The 18447-nt window shown below is 39.1% G+C and overlaps 1 protein-coding gene across 16 annotated transcripts in view; it reads right to left on the bottom strand.

Moving 5' to 3' along the window:
* Window positions 1-4756: 4756 nt before the first annotated feature.
* Window positions 4757-18447, bottom strand: part of RAB27A (RAB27A, member RAS oncogene family) — a 36211-nt gene continuing 22520 nt past the window's right edge. For 9 of the 16 annotated variants that reach the window (XM_030014368.2, XM_041123733.1, XM_030014365.2 and 6 more), the window contains 6 exons: window positions 15515-15549; window positions 13411-13583; window positions 11639-11724; window positions 10762-10865; window positions 9878-10001; window positions 4757-7202 (listed from right to left, as the gene is read on the bottom strand). In XM_030014368.2, coding sequence (XP_029870228.1) covers window positions 7004-7202; window positions 9878-10001; window positions 10762-10865; window positions 11639-11724; window positions 13411-13563 — 666 coding nt within the window. In that variant the 5' untranslated portion in view covers window positions 13564-13583; window positions 15515-15549 and the 3' untranslated portion in view covers window positions 4757-7003. Of the gene's footprint in view, window positions 7203-9877; window positions 10002-10761; window positions 10866-11638; window positions 11725-13410; window positions 13584-15514; window positions 15550-17655; window positions 17894-18447 lie in introns of all 16 variants that reach the window. The other 7 variants (XM_041123734.1, XM_030014375.2, XM_030014372.2 and 4 more) reach the window with 2 other exon arrangements.

The raw sequence follows: 18447 nt of genomic DNA, 5'->3' as shown, positions 1-18447 counted from the left end.
GCCCGGCCGGAGCGACAGGCAGCCGTGGGGCAGGCGGTGACGGCCGTGAACCGCTTCCCCGGCTGGCACCGCGCAACCCGCCACAGAGCCGCCAGGTCGTTTCACCTCGTATCGCTATTGAGCCGGCACCGTACTGGGCGTTAGAAAACTCACTCTGGGTATTTGGTGGTGCGGCCTGCCCAGCCGCAGGGCCCCAAACCGCTCACCTTGCACCAAGAGGTACCACGCACCAGTGCCGTACCTCTTCACGAGCTGCTCACTGGAAAACGGCACCTTCGGTCCTGTCGGGGGCCGCGGAGGCCTCTCCTCGCACCCGCAGTGAACAGCTTTGCAAGACGAGAGCTGCAATGCTCCTCTGTCATCTGAGTGACCTACCCTGTGAAGGGGCCAGCAACCCAAAATAAAGTGATACCCCCCAGGAGTCCTGTAAACTGGATCCCATAAAGCCCACCTCAAAAACAAAGAGCTCCTTTTGCTGAGCACGGGTGAGGAGACCAGACATAGCTCCTGTTTCTGATGCGGTCTCTGCCAGACTGAATGGGAAACAGGAAGGACCGCTCTGTTGGGACATAAACCCCTTTACAGCGCAACATAGGACTGACCCTTCACCTCACCAAAACAAGTTCCAGAACACGTTCCCTCCCAAGGATTCTGGAAGAATGTGTCATTTTTTAATTCAGGGATTTTGGTTTGGTTTTAACTCTAGTAGATTAGCGTAAGCTGCTCAAATTAGTCTTCTTCAGCAGGCTTCAACTGTCGTGAAATACAAGGAGGACCATGAGACTTATTATATATCTTAGCAAGATCTCTTAATAAAAATAAAACAGATCAGTCATATATAAAATGTGGAAGAGATTATTGTTCCAAAAATGAGAAACTGGGCCACAAGGCCACCACATGAACAATGCTGAGACTATAGTTTGTATGGAAGTTCTCAATGCTGTGCTTTCTTTGACGCTATAAGAAAGCTCCATGTATTGGCTGATTGGAGCCATAATTTCTAAATCATTACCCAAACAGGCTACTGGGGGGAAAAGGGTGAGAAGACTATCTACAAAAGCAGTAATAAGCTAATAACCACAAACACGCTACATTCACTCACTGGATATACACATCAGCCACATGCATGCTAACTGTAATCCATTATATGAAGAGCACGGTCCATCCTTTGATTTCACCAGAGAGAATCCTGTTGATAGCTGAGATACTTGTGCTCACGAAGTATTAAAAAAAACCCAACCAAACAAAAACCCAACCTATACACAGCAATGAAGTTGGGATGAACTATTAGACAATACTGCATCTTCAAAAGTAAGCTGACTTTCCGCTTTCCCAAATGACTCTCTACTTCCCTGAAACATACATTCACATCTTAGTATGGAAATTAAATACAAATTAAAAGATTTTGCTATCAGCTTGTGTTTGATCCCCTCTCATTATAGATGCAAAATTTTGTTCCAAGTGTGAAAAATGAATGAAGCTGAAGTTGCTCAGCATTAACATAAGGATAGAGAGAGTAACCCAAGGAAAGGAAAGGGAGTCGGACAGAGATTTTCAAATCTACAGCTGATTTACTCTAGAATTCAGGCAGATCACCTTCTGCTCCATTTCTGTATTTGTAAGATCCAAGTCTTCTACAGGGGAATTAATTTTTAAAGCAAAATTTGAAGTACTGTCTAAAACCGATGGCTCTGCATGCATTATTCTAAGGAACCCATTACTCCTTCTGTTCCCCCTCCTACAGAGTTACCTGTTTATTGGGAAAGGACCTAAATGCTAGGTCCTGTACCTTCCTAAATTGTTTGGAATTGGAGAGGGTCTACTCTGTGTTCTTCAATCTTAGGACGCCATCCCAGCTCAAGAGTCTGAAATCTTCCTCACCATGTAAGGCTTTACCACCACAATTCCTGCTTCTCCATTTAAAAGAAAGTAACTATCTATTTGGTGAAAAATCCATGTGTTGAATTGCATGTGCCTTTAGGGCAGTTTTTGCTTTCTGTTTTCTAGAACAACAAAAAAGGCAGTCAGCTTGGGGCTATATTAAGAAAGATGGAAGGAAGAAAAAAACATTGCTTTAGCACAGTAGAGTCACCAACCTTTTATCAGCACAGAACTTGTCTCCAATCTTTTTAAAAACCAGACCTCAGCCACATCCTACTGCAGGAGACACAGGCTAGAGCATATGACTGGTGACTAGTACTCACCCCCAGCCCTAAGGAACAACAGCTCTGAACTGACTCAGAGACAGAGAACAAGATAGGACTGTACAGGATATTAGTTAGTCTCATGCTGCATGCCGGAGGGAAGGCTCTGTGGCTCTGACATAAGATGGCAACCCAGACGATAAGAGGAAATAGTAGAGACACATACACAAAGCAATTTTATGAGGGAAGCTATGAAGACACCAAGTTTACAGCTAGAGGCAAAACCAAATAGTAAACAAGGTTGCTTAGGTCTAGGGCTACTGTGCTTTGGCATATGCAGTTGCAATCCTTCTTTTTCAGTTTGATTACTTGGAGTTTCCTGCCCGTGTGACTTATTCCCCATGGGCTGTATTTCACTTAAGACAGCTTTTTCCTGGCAGAGTACTGTATTGTGAAGTCTTTGGTGGCTTCTACAATTTAAACACTGTGGATTACAGACTGTCACCAATGCCTCCAGCAGACAGATGGGATGTGAGAGCACAGTGATACTACAAGCACTTACAATAGGATTTCCCTCTGTCCCTCTTTTTTTCATATCAAGGCGCTAATCTCCTCTTCAGCTACAAGCCATTATGTTGTGGATTTGAAGTGCTTATTCCTGATCAAAAAGGCAATATAGATTGAAGGTTGCTGGAGCCAGAATCCAGACTAATTATAAAAAAAGAATATGGACTTCTACTCCATTAACAGTTATTCACAGACAGAATTAGGTATCCAGCTGAAAAACAGCCTCGCTGGAAGAAGAGGTTTTACAGCAAACTGAGTGGCTCATTTGACTGAGTTTTGACACAGATTACCACAGCAAGAATTGTTTCACCAAACATCTCAACTCAATACCTTAAACTCATAGCAAAGCTTTGGTCCTCAAATATTTACATACTTCTACAACTTTCCTAATAGAAGTAAAAGAACTGTCATATACAGTCATATAAAAGAACTGACAACTGTCAGGCATGTGCACTTGGAGGATCAGGTTCACTGAGCATATAATCATGTCAGGTGGAAGACACTTCTGGAGGTCATCTAGACCCAAGTCCTGCTCAAAGCAGGACAAATTAACACCAGATGGCTCAGGGCCATATAGAGTTGAGTTCTGTGTCTTCAAGGATGGAGGTTCCATAACCTTCCTCAGCTCCTGTTCCAATCTCTGACCACTTGTATGATGACATTTTTTTCCTAATGTCTAATCAGAATTTCCTAAACACCAACTTTTCCTTGTTGCCTCTTTCCTATTGCTGTGCTCTCTGAGATGGGTCTGGTTCCATCTTCTGTATAACCTCCCATTAGATAGTTCAAGACACGAGAAAGGTCTCCCTTAGCTTTCTCTTCTTAAAGCTAAGCAAACCCAGTTCTCTCTCCTCCTACCCCTTGTGCTCCAGCCCTCTGATCTTGGTGGCATCTGCTAGACTCACTCCAGTGTGTCAATGTCTTTCTTCTACTGGGGTATCCAAAACAGAACTCCAGATGCGGTCTTATAATTACTGAATATAAAGGAAGACTTCCTTTCTCAACCTGTTAGCTTCATTTTACTAATGCAGCCCCAGATGCAGTTGGCCGCCTTTCCCGCAAGGGCACACTTCTGGCTCCTGGTCAACCTGCTTTTGAAGAGGATGCCTATCCCCTTTTCTGCAAAATGTTTTTTCAGCCAGTACTACTGCATGGGGTTACTCCAACCCAGATGGAATACCCAGTTACACTTACCCTTGGTGAACTTAATAAGGTTTAGTTCAGCTCATTTCTCTTGCCTGTCAAGGAACATCTGAATAGCAGCTGTGTCCTCCAGCATATCATAACCTACCTGATAATCTACACTGCTCTTGATGGAAGCAGCTATTCTGAAAAAACAAGCTCCTTACCTTTGTAGAAGCAATAGATTTTACAAAATGTATTGCCTGATTCCCTTTGCTCTGAACATGCTACATGCTCACATTAGCAGCTTTCTGAATGTCTTATGAATACAGAAGTGTTGCCTCTATTTTCTTCTATGGGTTTGAGCTCCTTCTGGCATCACCCAGGATGCATCAAGCCCCATTCCGACTGGTTCGGTCAGTGCAAGACAGGAACATCAAGAGGTACCTAGGCCACAGAAGAGAACTTAAGATGCATTTGAACTAAAAAAACCACAATGCATAGGGGCAGTGCAGAAAGGCACAGACTGATATTGAAATGAGACAACAGGAAATGTTACAATTCAGTTCAACAAATGCTGACAAGGTTCAGATCAGGAATGTTTAACTATTTTATATTAATAAGAAATCCTGGGATGAAGCATCGTAATGGAAATCCTTTCCAAAACTTTGTTCCGTTACAGATCAACATTTTCGTCTGACACTGAATGGAAACAACTTTTCTTGAAATAACAGTTTCTCATCACATGAGAATTCTTCTTTGGTTGGTTGGTTGGTTTTTTAAACCAGTGCTAGACTAATAAGAATAGTGTAATTCATTGTCAAGAAACATTTACCATGATTTCTCATGAGAGTTAAAAAGGGATCAAAAGTTCTGTCACAGAATAATTCAAACAGATAAATCTTACGGCAGATTTCAAAGGCTGACATCAAAGCAATTTTATGTAGACTCTCTTTATACAGTAAATAGTTACATATAATATGCATGACAAAAATATGACAGTTTCAGTATTTAATATCCAATCTAAACATAAGTATTCAAAAGGAAACATTTTTACAGCATTTCAGTAGTCACTTAGCTCAGTAGTTAGTTGCAATAATCCTTAACGTTTTCAGGAACTGGATGGAGCTATAAGCACAAAAACTCCCATTAAAGTTAATGCATAACAAAGTTCCACTGCAACCCTCTGAAAAGCAAAGAGTTACATTAAAAGAAATTCAGACACTGAAGTACATTGAAATGTATTGTGTCCTACAGTACAGTTGGATACTCTACTGGTCAGAAACACGATGGTAACTTCAAAAGGCACTCTGAGTTAAACTACAGTAACTCCGGTCCACAAGCATTTTAGAATCTTGGTATTGTATAGTAGGAAAAAAACCCTATATTTATTCAATGTAAATTGCTTTAATCTCCGTCCTAGCCCCAGAGCAGTGAAATTATATTGCACTTTAAAAATATTCTGTGTAGGCTGTGATAAAAATCTAATATTTACATGTTGTGTTTGTTAAAGAACAATGCATTACTTTGTAAAATATTTTAAGAATCAAGTTTTAACACTTATTCTTGTATTATTAATATAACCAGAGGCTACATCAAATATATATGTTTGGGGTTTTTTTATTAGCTCCTATTCTAGAAACATTTTTGGTCCTTCAAAAAATTTGTTATGCTGCAATTCACATTCACAACTGGTATCAATGCTTGCCTGAAATTGCAGTAGTTAGACTATTTACATAAATAAATACATAATTTCTAAAGAAGTAATAGCTTTGGAGTTTTGTAAACACACTGCTGTGGGAAGTCTGTAACAAGACTCAATTTGGCATGTTATGACTTTAATTGGCAATACTTTACAGTTATACAACCTCTGCCAGGGTAGAAAACAGTTTGGTAGGCACATCTTATAAATCAGTCTGGAAAAAAGACCCAAAAAATACTGATTGTTCCTTAGGTTGTATGAATAAATAAAAATGATCAAAGAGTAACATGATCCACTGAAACAAAAATTGACATTTATGTGATCCGTAGAGGGGGAAAAAGAAAAGCAACTCTATTCTTTTTTAAATACAACCTAAAGGAAGTGAACAAGCCATAAATGAATATATAATAACCAAGATGTACAGGACACAAAGGTTGGCAGACTAAAATGAGCATTATAAATTTATAGAAATACTGATCTAGACAGAACTGGTGTCTTAGCTGTAGCTCACCAGAAGACAATCATCATTCATTTTTCAATCCAAATTTAAAGAAACATTCCAAATCTGTGTTTGATAAAACAAATTCAGTGCAAAGCACTAGCTCCGATGAAATTTTGCTGACATCTAGGTTGCCCTATGTTCCTGTTAAAACAAGTGGTAACGTAAAAGAAACATAACAACAGATGTGCAGGTATGCCATTTAAATATAAATACATGTAAATTCATGTTCTAGAAATTCAAATTATGTCAGGAGGTCTCATAGCCTGTGTTGAATATATTTTATATAGTACAGTTGTAGTTTACATGTTCAATTTCATGACATACCCAAAGTGCTCTACATATGCACCCCTGTGCTTCTCTGTAGTTTTTATTCTATATACAATAGCTTTCTTTTGGTTTTCATCACTAAAAACCAATGCTTTGAGAGAGCAAGGAAAAGCTACTTGCAGGCTTTTGTGGAAAACACAGGATTTGCTCTTTAAGAGTGTTATTGATTGATGAAATGATTAAATATTTCTGTTGAAAACCAAGAACCACGTTGGTAAGCTTGCTGTTAGTAGAGACTAAAAGCTGTCACAATATCTAATCTAAATGCCTAGTCTGTGTAGTTAATGGAGCCTTCAAAGGGCAATTGAAAATCCTTCCGTTCAGAAGCCTACCCTTTCTCATTGCCCACACAGAGAGATGTTTCTAAATTTGGTAATGAAAATTCCTCTCCTTCCCTCCAAAGTAGAGAATTAGAGGAATAGCCAATGCTACACCAAATTAATCTTCTGTCCCACCACTAATAAACTGCATACCTTGCAAGAAAAGGTCAATGTTGTCTGAGAGGAAAAAACCAAAAATTAGTATAAAGAATTAATATAGCTCATTAAATAACTACAGTGTGATTTGTCCATAAGTTAAACAGTTAAGCTGCAACTTTATCATACTTTATCATATATATTAAACATAATTGTAACTGAGTTAGCAGCCGCATTTGCCTTTTTCTTGCTCCTCGTTCAGTTGTTCTGTAGAGCTGTGCCCATTGGAGCGCACTACCCCTTCTGGGATCCAGGATTTATCCACACACCGTTCCATGCGCTTCATAATGAGATCAAGCAGAGTTTCAATGGCTTTGCTTACATTACTCCCATTAGCTGCACTAGTTTCAAAATACGGTATTCTGCAGGAGACAAAAGAACACAAACTCACATCACGGTTTGTATTCATAGGACAAAAAACAATACATGATTAATGCCATATACTTGGAAATCACACAAATGCTGTTAATGCGACTCCATAGCAAAAAGACACTAAGTCGTCAGTGAACTGAAATGTAAAAGAAATTAATGAAATGGCTGACTCTGTAGGTAGGGCAGAAGGATAAGCTTTAATTTACATAATGGAGTCCACAATTTACAGAGGCACTGGTCAGTACGAGTTCCCAAAGTTATGCTCCTGAGGTCTGTTTTTTTCAGCTCCATTCCCCACAAGAGATGCAATTACTTTATATGGCCTTGCGTGCTTAAGTGTTCTCCTTACTGATTTCTATCTACATCAGCTAGGGGGTCGTTGCAAGAGAGGGAGCGCAAGTATGGACTGCAGACACGGCAGTAAAGACTCCTAATGTGGTACTTTTATCACTACAAAAGGTGACTGTTTCTTCTGTTGACACTTCAACTATAAACTCTTTTACATTAAAAAATAAAAAATCTCAGTGCTCAGACCACCTATGTCTTTGTTAACAAAAGTTTCTGGGCACCTTGGTATTGAAAATACATGACTAGTTTTCATTATTGCTGTGGATCACGGTGTTTCCATGGCAGGTCTGTAGGCTTTGACCTTCTGCGCTCAGCACTCCCCACAGGGTGGTGCCAGAGCGGCTACATTAGTGTTACTCCCCAAGTGACTGATATAATCACTTCATAATTTTAAGTATTTCTTACTTAATTTGCAAGATTCAATGAGTAGTCAAAAATACTATCTTACTGTCTCAGTGTGTAGGTCTCCTGCAATCATCTTCAAAATACATCACTTACCAGTACAAGGCCTTTCCACAGAAAGAGGATATTCACTATCTCACACTTTTGTTAGCAGAAGACTGTTCACTGCAGCAGGATTTATCTTGCTTCCCCTCAGGAGTAAGTGACTCTTAGCAGCTATCCTGTCTCACCTCTACAGGGCAGAGAACTTTGTAACTGCCCACAGACTGGACGTGATCTGTAACTTTGACTTTTAGCTCCCTATTCCTAAATTAAGTGGCATTTTCAGCCACAAAGATAAGCATTTCATAAATTATTTCCGGAAGTCACATGCAAAGAGATCTCTTTCAAATCTTTAAGAAATGGCCACATGCCATACACTGTTGTTTGAAAGTTTTTGCTCCTCCACAAGCAGCTTGTTAAAGTACCATATGCACTTGCTGTTGTGTGTGTGACATGGACTTCAAACAAGCATTTTCAAAGGAGAAGGAAAAAGTAGGAAGGTAATATTGCACTAAATCCATTTCTCTCTAATAGACAGATTGCTTCTGATTTGCCTCCAATGATTCTTCAAGGTCAAGGAAAGCTAATTTGTGACTACATGATAGGAAACAGCATGGCACAAGACCAGACCTGCAGAACAAGGCAGTTAGCACTGAGGACCAAGTGTTCACACTATGCATGTTTTGCAGGCTTTACTTTGGACCAGCTCTAATCTATTCCTCTGGACTGAACACAGATTACTGGTTGGAGCACATCATCTAGTTTAGTTTTCAATTGAGAAGGAATCCAGTTCACACACTAGAAAGCTGCTCCACTCACAATAAATGGATCAGAAGGTTTGCTTCAAAAGTGCACTTCTGATCCACACTGAAATGCAAATGTAATCCAGAGAGGAGACCCATGGAAGAGTTAATGGGATATAAGAGTACTATGGGATTAATTAGTATCCGATAGGAACAAAGATTTCACATAGCTCCTTTAGGGACACATGATCTGTGCCTGCAGAGAAGGGGAAGGGCAAGGCTACCCTGTCTTCCTGCTGGTCTGACTCGGTTTTCAGACTCGCTGGATGTCTGTGAGAGTGCAGATGCCTGCAAGAAAACATGACTGATGCCTCTGAGGCAAAGTCACTAAGAATTCACCTAAGGTACAGTCCTAACAAAATTGCTTGAACAGTTGAGGGAAGACTGAATGGGGAGGGAGCAGAGACTGCGGAACTGTGGTCTGGACCAGAACTGCTCTTCTGTGGAAAGCCAGCACTCTGTAAGCAGACTCTCTGAACACTTGTGAATGGGTCCTGAGGCTTTCAAAGAAACTGAGGCCGCATGTTTCTATGGCAACGCCAGAGACAACAGCTACCCTACATCAAACTTTTGTAAAACAACTCAGCTTGTAAATTAGAATATCATTGCATGGTATTATTTCTGTTTTCCCTGAAATCTGATGTGACACTCATCACCTCACCAAATGCTCTTTTGGATTTCACTTTGTAAGAGACCTGGGTTTTCTGTGCCCCGTAGACAGCTTCAGCACAGGCAAGAGCAAAGAATTAGACCCCCGTCATTCACCTGCCTCTCCAGCTATATTATGTGTCTTTTCCAGAATGTTTGTGAAAATTTACTTAGTTTACTGGCAAGGAAAGAAGAAGATTAACCAACTTCCAGTGCAAGATTAGTGCAATACTAATTATGAATTTTTAGGCAGTGCAGAAAACATTATAATCTCTGACAGAAAAAAAGATTATCATACACCGGCCAGTTAAGCATTCTAAAATGCTTATTCTCACAATAACCTTTCAGTATACAGAAAAGGCATTACAGAAAATATTTCACTCTGCTTTAAACACAGCAATAACTGGAAGGAAGTTACTTACCCGTATTTTTCTGCAAGTTCCTTAGCCTCTTCTTCTTTCACCATTCTTTGGTCTTCCAGATCACTCTTGTTTCCACATAATACAATGTCAGGGTTTTCACAATATGCATGCATTTGTAGCTGACCTAACAGCAGCAACAACATGAATAGAGGCCACAACTTACTGTCACACATAAAGCTCACTAAGAACACTACCACATTTCAGGGGACGCAAACTCCTTCAGGAAAATGACTCTTTGAAAGAAAGAAAACAAGTATGTTCTCTGTTATCTCACAGGACTTCTGCTATTGCACTGAGTAGCCAGATAACAGGTGAACATCCACTATCATGTACACAGTGAGAAACCCAGGGAACAAGCCAGGGGAGCAGAAGCCTGATAAAGTTTGCACAGAAGCTGTGTATTTGTAGCTTAAGGAGTTATGCTCACTAAGCATCTTCAGTGAGCTGCCAGGAAAGGATATACTTCCCTCTCCTCATGGATGATGCAGTTTGGGAACTCCTTCGGCTAGATACACCAGCCTAGTAACATTTGCCTTCCATTAAGTTTTGCTGACAAAGCTTCAGGTGAGTCAAACTAGAGTTTTGCATAGGCTTTCTGCACACTTAAATTACTGAGTATCACCAGAGCCAGGGATATGATGTTCTCTCAGCTTGCTTTTATATAGGTTAAGATTCAAGTTCCACAGGCAAAGCTGAATTTCAGGTAAGCACTAGAAGCCACCACTAGCAGCTATTACAATTTTGAATGCAACATTTACTTTCTTTTACTGAGAAAACTATAAAAACCAGTATTTTCAGTTCTATTTCTCAGTGAGACTCCATCTTTACAAACATAGCCCATACAAAGAAAGAAAGGAAAAAAAAAAAAGAAAGAAATGCCGTACTTATCCAGTTCCTGACATTCAGAAAGCTTTGCTCATTTGTCAGATCAAAGAGTAAAAGAAACCCCATGGCATCTCTGAAGAAAGCCGTTGTCAAGCTACGAAACCTAGACCAGCAAAATGAAATTAGCTGGCTCATCTGAGAAGTTACTTTGAAAATATAATTGCATACAGTCATAAAACTGAGGTAACTTAAGACTGAATTAACTAGAATGAAATATTCATCATAATTGTTTTGCTGATGTAGGGACTGCATAACAAGAATTGCTAACATTACTATAGTCTAATCAAGGCCTAAGGAAGTCTAGGAGACATTTCACTAGAGCGTGAGAGCTTTACACAAAGTCTTCTACTATAAAGCATGACTCGATCAAGATTCAGAAATTAAAATAAGAAATGAAATTCAAACTTTGAACAGAAATTTGTCCCCTATACACATCAGTTCTTGATTTTAAGACTATCAATCACTAGGATGCTAGTCTTTTGACCGACAAATAGAAAGGAATCCTTGAGGTGATTTCACCTGTCTGACTTTGCCAAGACCTCAACATATTTACAAAAATTTACGGAAAACTGAAAAAAGAAAAGCTTTACAAGTATCTATATGCATTGGCCACGAAAAAATAAACTGGAAGTTTCCAAAACACAAAAAACAACAATTACAGTTTTAATGTTCTACAGTTGTAAATTACAGTTGTAATTTAATGCGTATTCATAGGAAACTTTCCATTGCTGTTAAAATTAAAGTAAGTGCACTTTCCCATCTTGAGTCATACAATTAAAATGCATCAATCAATAAAGAGACTTCATGTACTCGGTTCCATTTGCATCTAGCTTGATGACAACTGCCTTACTTGCTAGGTGGGGGGGTGGAACATACCTTTCCTGCCCTGCAGTATCCCAGAGCTGAAGATGTATCCTCTGTCCTCTGCCACCAACGCCATCTGGCCCATTGGGTCTATACACCTGTAAAAGGTAAATTTGCAAGACTGAGTGTTAGCAGTCCAGCTTCTATAGAACACAAAATAACTGACATTTAAGATTATTAAATGCACCAAAAGTAGCATTGCCAATGCAAAGATCCCAACTACAACTCAATCCCTCTGCTTTACAAGACAAAAGTAATTTAAGTTTGCATCCAACTGAATATTTAAAAATAAGGGTAAAAGTGAAACTGGAAAAACAGTATCCAATAGACTATGGACTCCAAACAGATATTTAGAGCAGCCATTAAGTTTCAATAGACAAGCTTAATTTTTAGTATTTTGGTTTTCTATTTTTCTGCTATTATCTTGTATTGTGTTCAAATTGAAATATAATTATAAGAAAGCAAAGATCAGATCATGCCATCTGGCAATATATTTGTACTACTAACAGAACCTCATTAGCAAACAGAATATACTCATAAAGATACGGACATCTCTTCTTAGCTGCCAAAACATTGCTGAAAAAGAGCTTAGGGTAGATCTTACATCACAGCTTAAAAAGCAGAAATTGGATGATAAGAATAAAAGCTGAAGCGTTTACTCAGCTTGAAAATATAAATAAGGGCATCTGTTAACTTTGGAAGGATCAGGTAAAAATAGATTAATTTCTTGTTTAGAACACTTCATGTTAGGTCATCTTCTTTACCTTCAACTATTGTTGTACCTAAGATTAACAGAATTACAAATGTATCTTTAGAGACACATAAACTTGCTGAATTTGTGGATTATATGATTCAAGTTGTGAAACCTAAATCTTATCCTGAGTTATCAAATATGCTGATCGAGTAAACCCATTATGTTTACTCTCCCACAAAAGGAATACTAACTTATTCGAGAGACCAGTTTCACACTTCACTGAGATATTTACTCCTTGCACTACTGAGGTGCATGACATCCATCAAAAGCCAGTCTGCACAATGCCCATTACACCATCCAGATTTCTGGACACTTGGGAAATCATCAGACTACACTGAAAGGCATTTAATACTTCTACATAAGAATGAGAAAAACTTGTGCCAACTCAATTTCTCAGCGCAGTAAGGACCAGCATCCAATTGGTTATCATAATGCAGTGTTCAGCTTCATATCAAAAGTACGTTTGCCTAGTTTAATAACAATTCAGGGGTTAAAAAAAAAACCTCTACCTTACTTTTCACAATTCTTCTCTGGTAGTGGTAACTGCTTAGGAAGCCAGATCAGCTCCATGTATCATGCTACCCCATTTCATTCACATGTTTTAAAACAGTTTTAAAATCAACATTGCAGTCTCTGTTCACTAGCACTTCAGTTCACAAACAGCAAAAACATTTTTACTACAGCCCAATCCTTCCTTGTGAAGAGAGTTCAGCAATAAAAGTGCTACTCCAGGTACTATGTGCAGAACTCAGGGAGTAGATAACACTCATCACTTGCTGAGCAGTAAGAAGTGGTTGCTTAGAATCAGCTCTTCTTACTTTAACTTTGCGGTAAATGGAGGGGACAACACACAACAATGACAAAAATAACCAGGTAAAATGAGATCATTTCCTTGTCACAAGATTAAGTACACAGTAACTACTGATTGCATGCCTACACATAAGGATCGGCAGGTCTGATTTTTAAAAAATAGATTCTAGCCATCACCAAGACAGATACCATTTTAAAGTAGCACACTGTGAAAACTCACCACTCTCTTTTCCCGAAAGTCAATGCCCACTGTTGTGATAAATTTGGAATTAAATTTGCCATCCGTATATTGGTAAAGAAGGCTGGTCTTTCCTACGCCAGAATCACCAAGTGCTAGAAATTTTATGAGGTAATCATAGTCCCCATCAGACATAGTGAGAATTCAGGAGACACCTTAAAAAGCAAAGCAAAAAGGATTAGTTAGTCAACAACTCTGCCAAGGCTTCTTCTGACAAATATTTAAATCACTACTTGAACTACAAAGCATCCAGCAGTGGGACCAGTTCTGTACTCTTTTATACTGCTTCCACTTCAAACTCTCCGTTATGCCAATTACCAGTATCAAATTCATCTGTGACTGAAAAAGTGCATAGTTAATTTTATTACATTCCTCTTATTAGAAAGAGAAGGCAACACAATTTTAACTTCTTCAGGAATGACTGAAAATCAAGGTCAAAGTATTCAAGACATCTGGAACATGAACTGCAGAACCTGCATGGAAACTACCTAAGCATAGCAGCAATGCAATTCTGACCTTATATTCACTGTGACGTTATGAACATATGCAAAAAAAAAAAAAAAAAAAAAAAAAAAAAAATCTTTTTCCAGACCGCCCACTATATTTAAATACAAATTACAATCATGTTCTATTAATAGCTATTTTTCAGTCTTGAAAAAGCTTTTTCATACAAGGAGGAAAAATAAACAAGCAACATTTTGTTGTTGTTAGCTTTGCTGGGGTTTTTTTATTGTTGTTTAGAGGGCCAACTTTCAAAGTTTTTAAAGTTTTTATTATGCTAGTTAATAATTTAAACTAAATCTTGATCCTGAATTGCCATTAAACAACGCACACATTTTCCCATGGCCCATACACATTTAAGAAATTTCTCTCTATCCTTTTTGTGCCTTTGAAAAAATAACCATATTAGATAGAGTCTGATCAAAGTGCAGTAACAGCTAGAATGTATAACAAAAATCACTGGCAAATTTCATGTATACTAGAAAGAGTGATGCAAGTGCACTAGTACTTTCCTGCTGAGTAGCTACTGAGCCTCTCTTCCCCCAAAACAAACAGTAGAGAGCTGCCTTATGTTGTGTTCAAAGACATGAACATGAAAAGATAAGCCTAAAATAACCATTCTAAAAGAAACATAAAAGTGGCATTAAATTGCATCTTATGAAGGAGGGAATAGATACCAAAATACGAAAAATAAGATAGATGATGAAATAAAATTAAAAAAAAAAAAAAAAAAAGAGAGTAAAATCTGCTCTTTCAACTGTAAGTATTTTTGGAACTATTTGTAGCTTGAACGAGATAAAATTATTCATTTCAAGTCAAATGCTGCAGTAGTTTGCATCAATGGCAAAACACCAATTCATTTCTTGAATATCAACTCACAGCTTAAGGTTTGGAACAAACTCCCTATCTCAAGTATGTGGGCATCAATCACCATCATTAAGCTAAAAACCATAACTGTCTTTAAAGCTTCAACTTTATATTAGTACTGCTCTTCGTTACAAGACAGACGTGTAGTTAGTCAACTTAGCCATGACTGGACTTACCATGATCAAACGCAGACAATGGTCAGATTTACACCCAGATACTCTCCAGCTGAAGAGTCAGTGGAAAGCATCTGACACTTTTGCCGTTTCCACTTTTGAAGTCAGCCAAGGCGTATTTTACATTACGCCATCAATGACAGTAAAACCTTGCAGTTTTAGGTGACAGAGTTGACACTCACTGCCACGCCACAGCCAGCTAATTCACCTTCCACTGTTGTGTTTTAATACAGAGTTTTGCAACAGAGTAAAAGATTGAAACAAAAAAACCCCACAGTAATAGTTATCAGTGAGCTTTTTACATAAATACATCACAACTGCAGGGCTGCATCTACGACGCAAGTCTGAAGGAGCAGCATATTCAAGTAAGCAAGTTGAACAAGTAGCCACACACTGACATAAGGACATTTTTAGAAGAAATTAAAAGCCCTGATCCATTAGACACACTCACACATACCAGCAAAAGGGGTTTTGTTTTGTTTTGTTTTTAAATCCTCCCTGCTGTTGGGGAAGGTAAAAAAAAAAAGTAAAATCAGATTGCCTACCTTGTAGCTCTACAAAGTCTTTTCATTGAAATGCACTGGAAGAAAGGGAAAAATACTTTAAAAAGCAAGCAAGGAGGTTTTTGCTAAAGACTGGATTGGATTTAGACGTCATCTCTTATATAGTGTTTCTTTTGCCTTCATATGTTCTCCAAGGACAAAAGGCTGTATAAGCTCCCCCTCTACTCAAGTACATGTTCTTTCAGCTTCAATACCCCTAAATTAATTGTTGCTTAAAAAGGCTTAAATGCAAATCTTAGGGCCAGTATATTATACAAAGACAAGCTAGCTTCATGTCTTTTACTATGCTATCCCACCTGTGCAGAAGTATTTGCCTTGTCTTGTTGGTATTTTGTTAGCTAGTTATATAGAACATCCTTTCAGTAACAGATACAAATGATAGTGCCTCCTAATCACTGCTAATTTATGTTGTAAGAAAGCTAATTTATCTTGCACCCTGTGCAAGACCTTATGGAGGAAGAAAGGGCGCTACAGCTCTTACTTGGAGCTGTAAGAAACTGTTACGGTTCAGCTGCACCCTTCCATTGGACAGAGCTGGATGAAAGCCCTGGTTAAAACAGAACAGTCAAGGTTAGACCTTGGGGAAGTAAACCTAAAGGTATTCCTAGTGTCATATATGATTTGTAGAGTACCTGTTTGGACAAACTTGCCACATCATTTGGACCACTTAAACCTCAATTCTCCATATGGCTGGTAACAAATATAATTTGCAAATGATTGATGGAGGACTAGGAGCCCTTCACAGGAAGGGCACAAAAATGCCTTCTAAAGGATTTGCTTGGGAAGGAAATTTTCTCCTTAGGCTTTTGAAATGCACACACCTTTCACTGCACCCCATAATGTCAATCTATTATTCAGATATCTCTAGGGAGTGGTTCTCGTGAAACCCTGCACAGTTAACCTATCCTTGCAGACATGCAAAGAGCTATTTTCATAGCAGTTTCAAGCCTTGTCCTCCTCCCTGTACAAATATTTAAAAAGTGATCTCCACCCTCTACTTCAAGACCTGCAGTCCTAGTGCCCAGACACATCCAGCTCCACATAACAGAAATAAGAATAAAAATAAATTCACAGCACAGTATATTCATAGCAAAAACTACTGTGGAGTTTCTAAAAGTCATGGCCCTGCTACTAAAAACCCATCACATTTTTTCCTTCCAATTTTGCTTTTTTTAAAATTAGGCTTTATAGCTTCCCACCTTCCAGTCTTTCCTTCCACATTTCTGTACCTTGTATATCAGGAGAGTAGGAGGTAGAAAAGGAAGAGAGAAAAACTGATGATACAATTAGAATTCATCAGGTTACCAGAAGAAAAAAAACCTGAATTCATTTTAGAATGATCATTCCCAAATGTTGCTTTTTAGAGTAAGAACTTCTTGGCTGAAAAAATTCACTGATGAACACAGTTTTAGGCTCCACATCAAGCCCACCAGGGTTTGCCTTTTGTAAACCCCTCCTTAAATCCCATTCAACTCTGGCTTTGCCCTTCACCTAGCATGCAGATGGACAGGGGCTATGAGCAAGTGCTGGGAAAACTCCACTGGCCTTTTCCATAGCTGACAGGACCCCCACAGCCATCACTTAAGCTGTGCCTGTACAGCTGCCGCTCTGGAGCCTCCACATACACACACATCCAGACTGTGGCTTGTCAAGAAGGGATGCTCTGCAAAGCAAGTGCTGCTCTTGTTCAGTGTATTTCCTAGTCCAAGGTACTTTCACATTAACAGGCATCAACATTAACAGGCTCGTGTTTTTGCCTCCAATGTTAAAACATTCAAGACTATGGCAGTGTTGCTCCTGCATAAATTAAGGAAATTGGCTTGGCATGCAGGATTTCCCCTGTGCAGTATGGGGACAGGGAACTTGCTTTCTGAACTGGCCTTGCACAAAACATGCAACTCCTGTGCTGCTACAGAGCTGATGGAGGGGAGAAGGAAAAAAGAAGGCGGCACAAAGAGATGAATAAATTAAAACACAAGCCAAAAAAAAAAAAAAAAAAAGCATTGAGCTGCAAATAAAAATGTGTACACACACACACACAGTGTAAAAGTCAGGAAATCTGAACATGCTCTTAATCAGACAGTCCTCAAGCACATCAGTTTAAAGTAAAGTATACCACTTACCCCAAACTCTGCTAAAGGAATAGTTAGGGCACACTGGAGATAGTACTTCCAGTAGGAGTATTTTTCTAGCACCACCTCTTTAGCATACAGCCAAGAGGCTTACATGTCACCTGTTTGCATTCATGTTGATAGGTGGTCAGAGATAAAGAGGTGTGCCTCATGTCTCCATGTCTAAGGAGGGTGCTGCCTGACAGCATGGCTGGGAAGCAATTACACAGTTCATATGGCCCATTTATTCCTAGAGGCAAACACCATTTCAGAAAAGATTTGTGCATCACCTACCTAGGAACAGATCTAAAGCATCTGCTAAATCACCCATGCGCCTTAATACAATTACATTGTTCCTAACGTGTTTTCATACAAAAATGTAATACTGATGGAGTATATGGATCACAGCTCTTTGGTTCCATTCATAGCTTTACATCCTTTTCTCTCAGGTGCAAGGAGGATACAGAAATCTCTAATGCAAACTGCTGTTTTCTTTCTATCTCTCTACAGACTCGAGGACACTGTGCTGCCCCATGGGTACCATGGTGAAAGCCACCTTCACCATAGATTTCTAAAGAAGAGAAAAATCATTCTTTGGCAAAGACTGAAATATAAGGTATTACATCTGACATGACTTCAGACCACACCTGCAACACCAACCCATTTCACAGAGAAGCAATACATATTTAACAGAGGAAGCTGGGGGGGGGGGGGGGGGGGGGGGGGGTGTTCCTCCCCCCACTACACCACCTAACCAGCCCTCCCAAGAGCAAAAAAGCCACTATTCTGAACGAAACTACTCAA

This window comes from Aquila chrysaetos, chromosome 5 (assembly GCF_900496995.4).
Source record: "Aquila chrysaetos chrysaetos chromosome 5, bAquChr1.4, whole genome shotgun sequence".
NCBI lineage: Eukaryota > Metazoa > Chordata > Aves > Accipitriformes > Accipitridae > Aquila > Aquila chrysaetos.
Note: the sequence above shows the minus strand (reverse complement) of the source record. Positions and strands in the feature narration are given on the sequence as shown.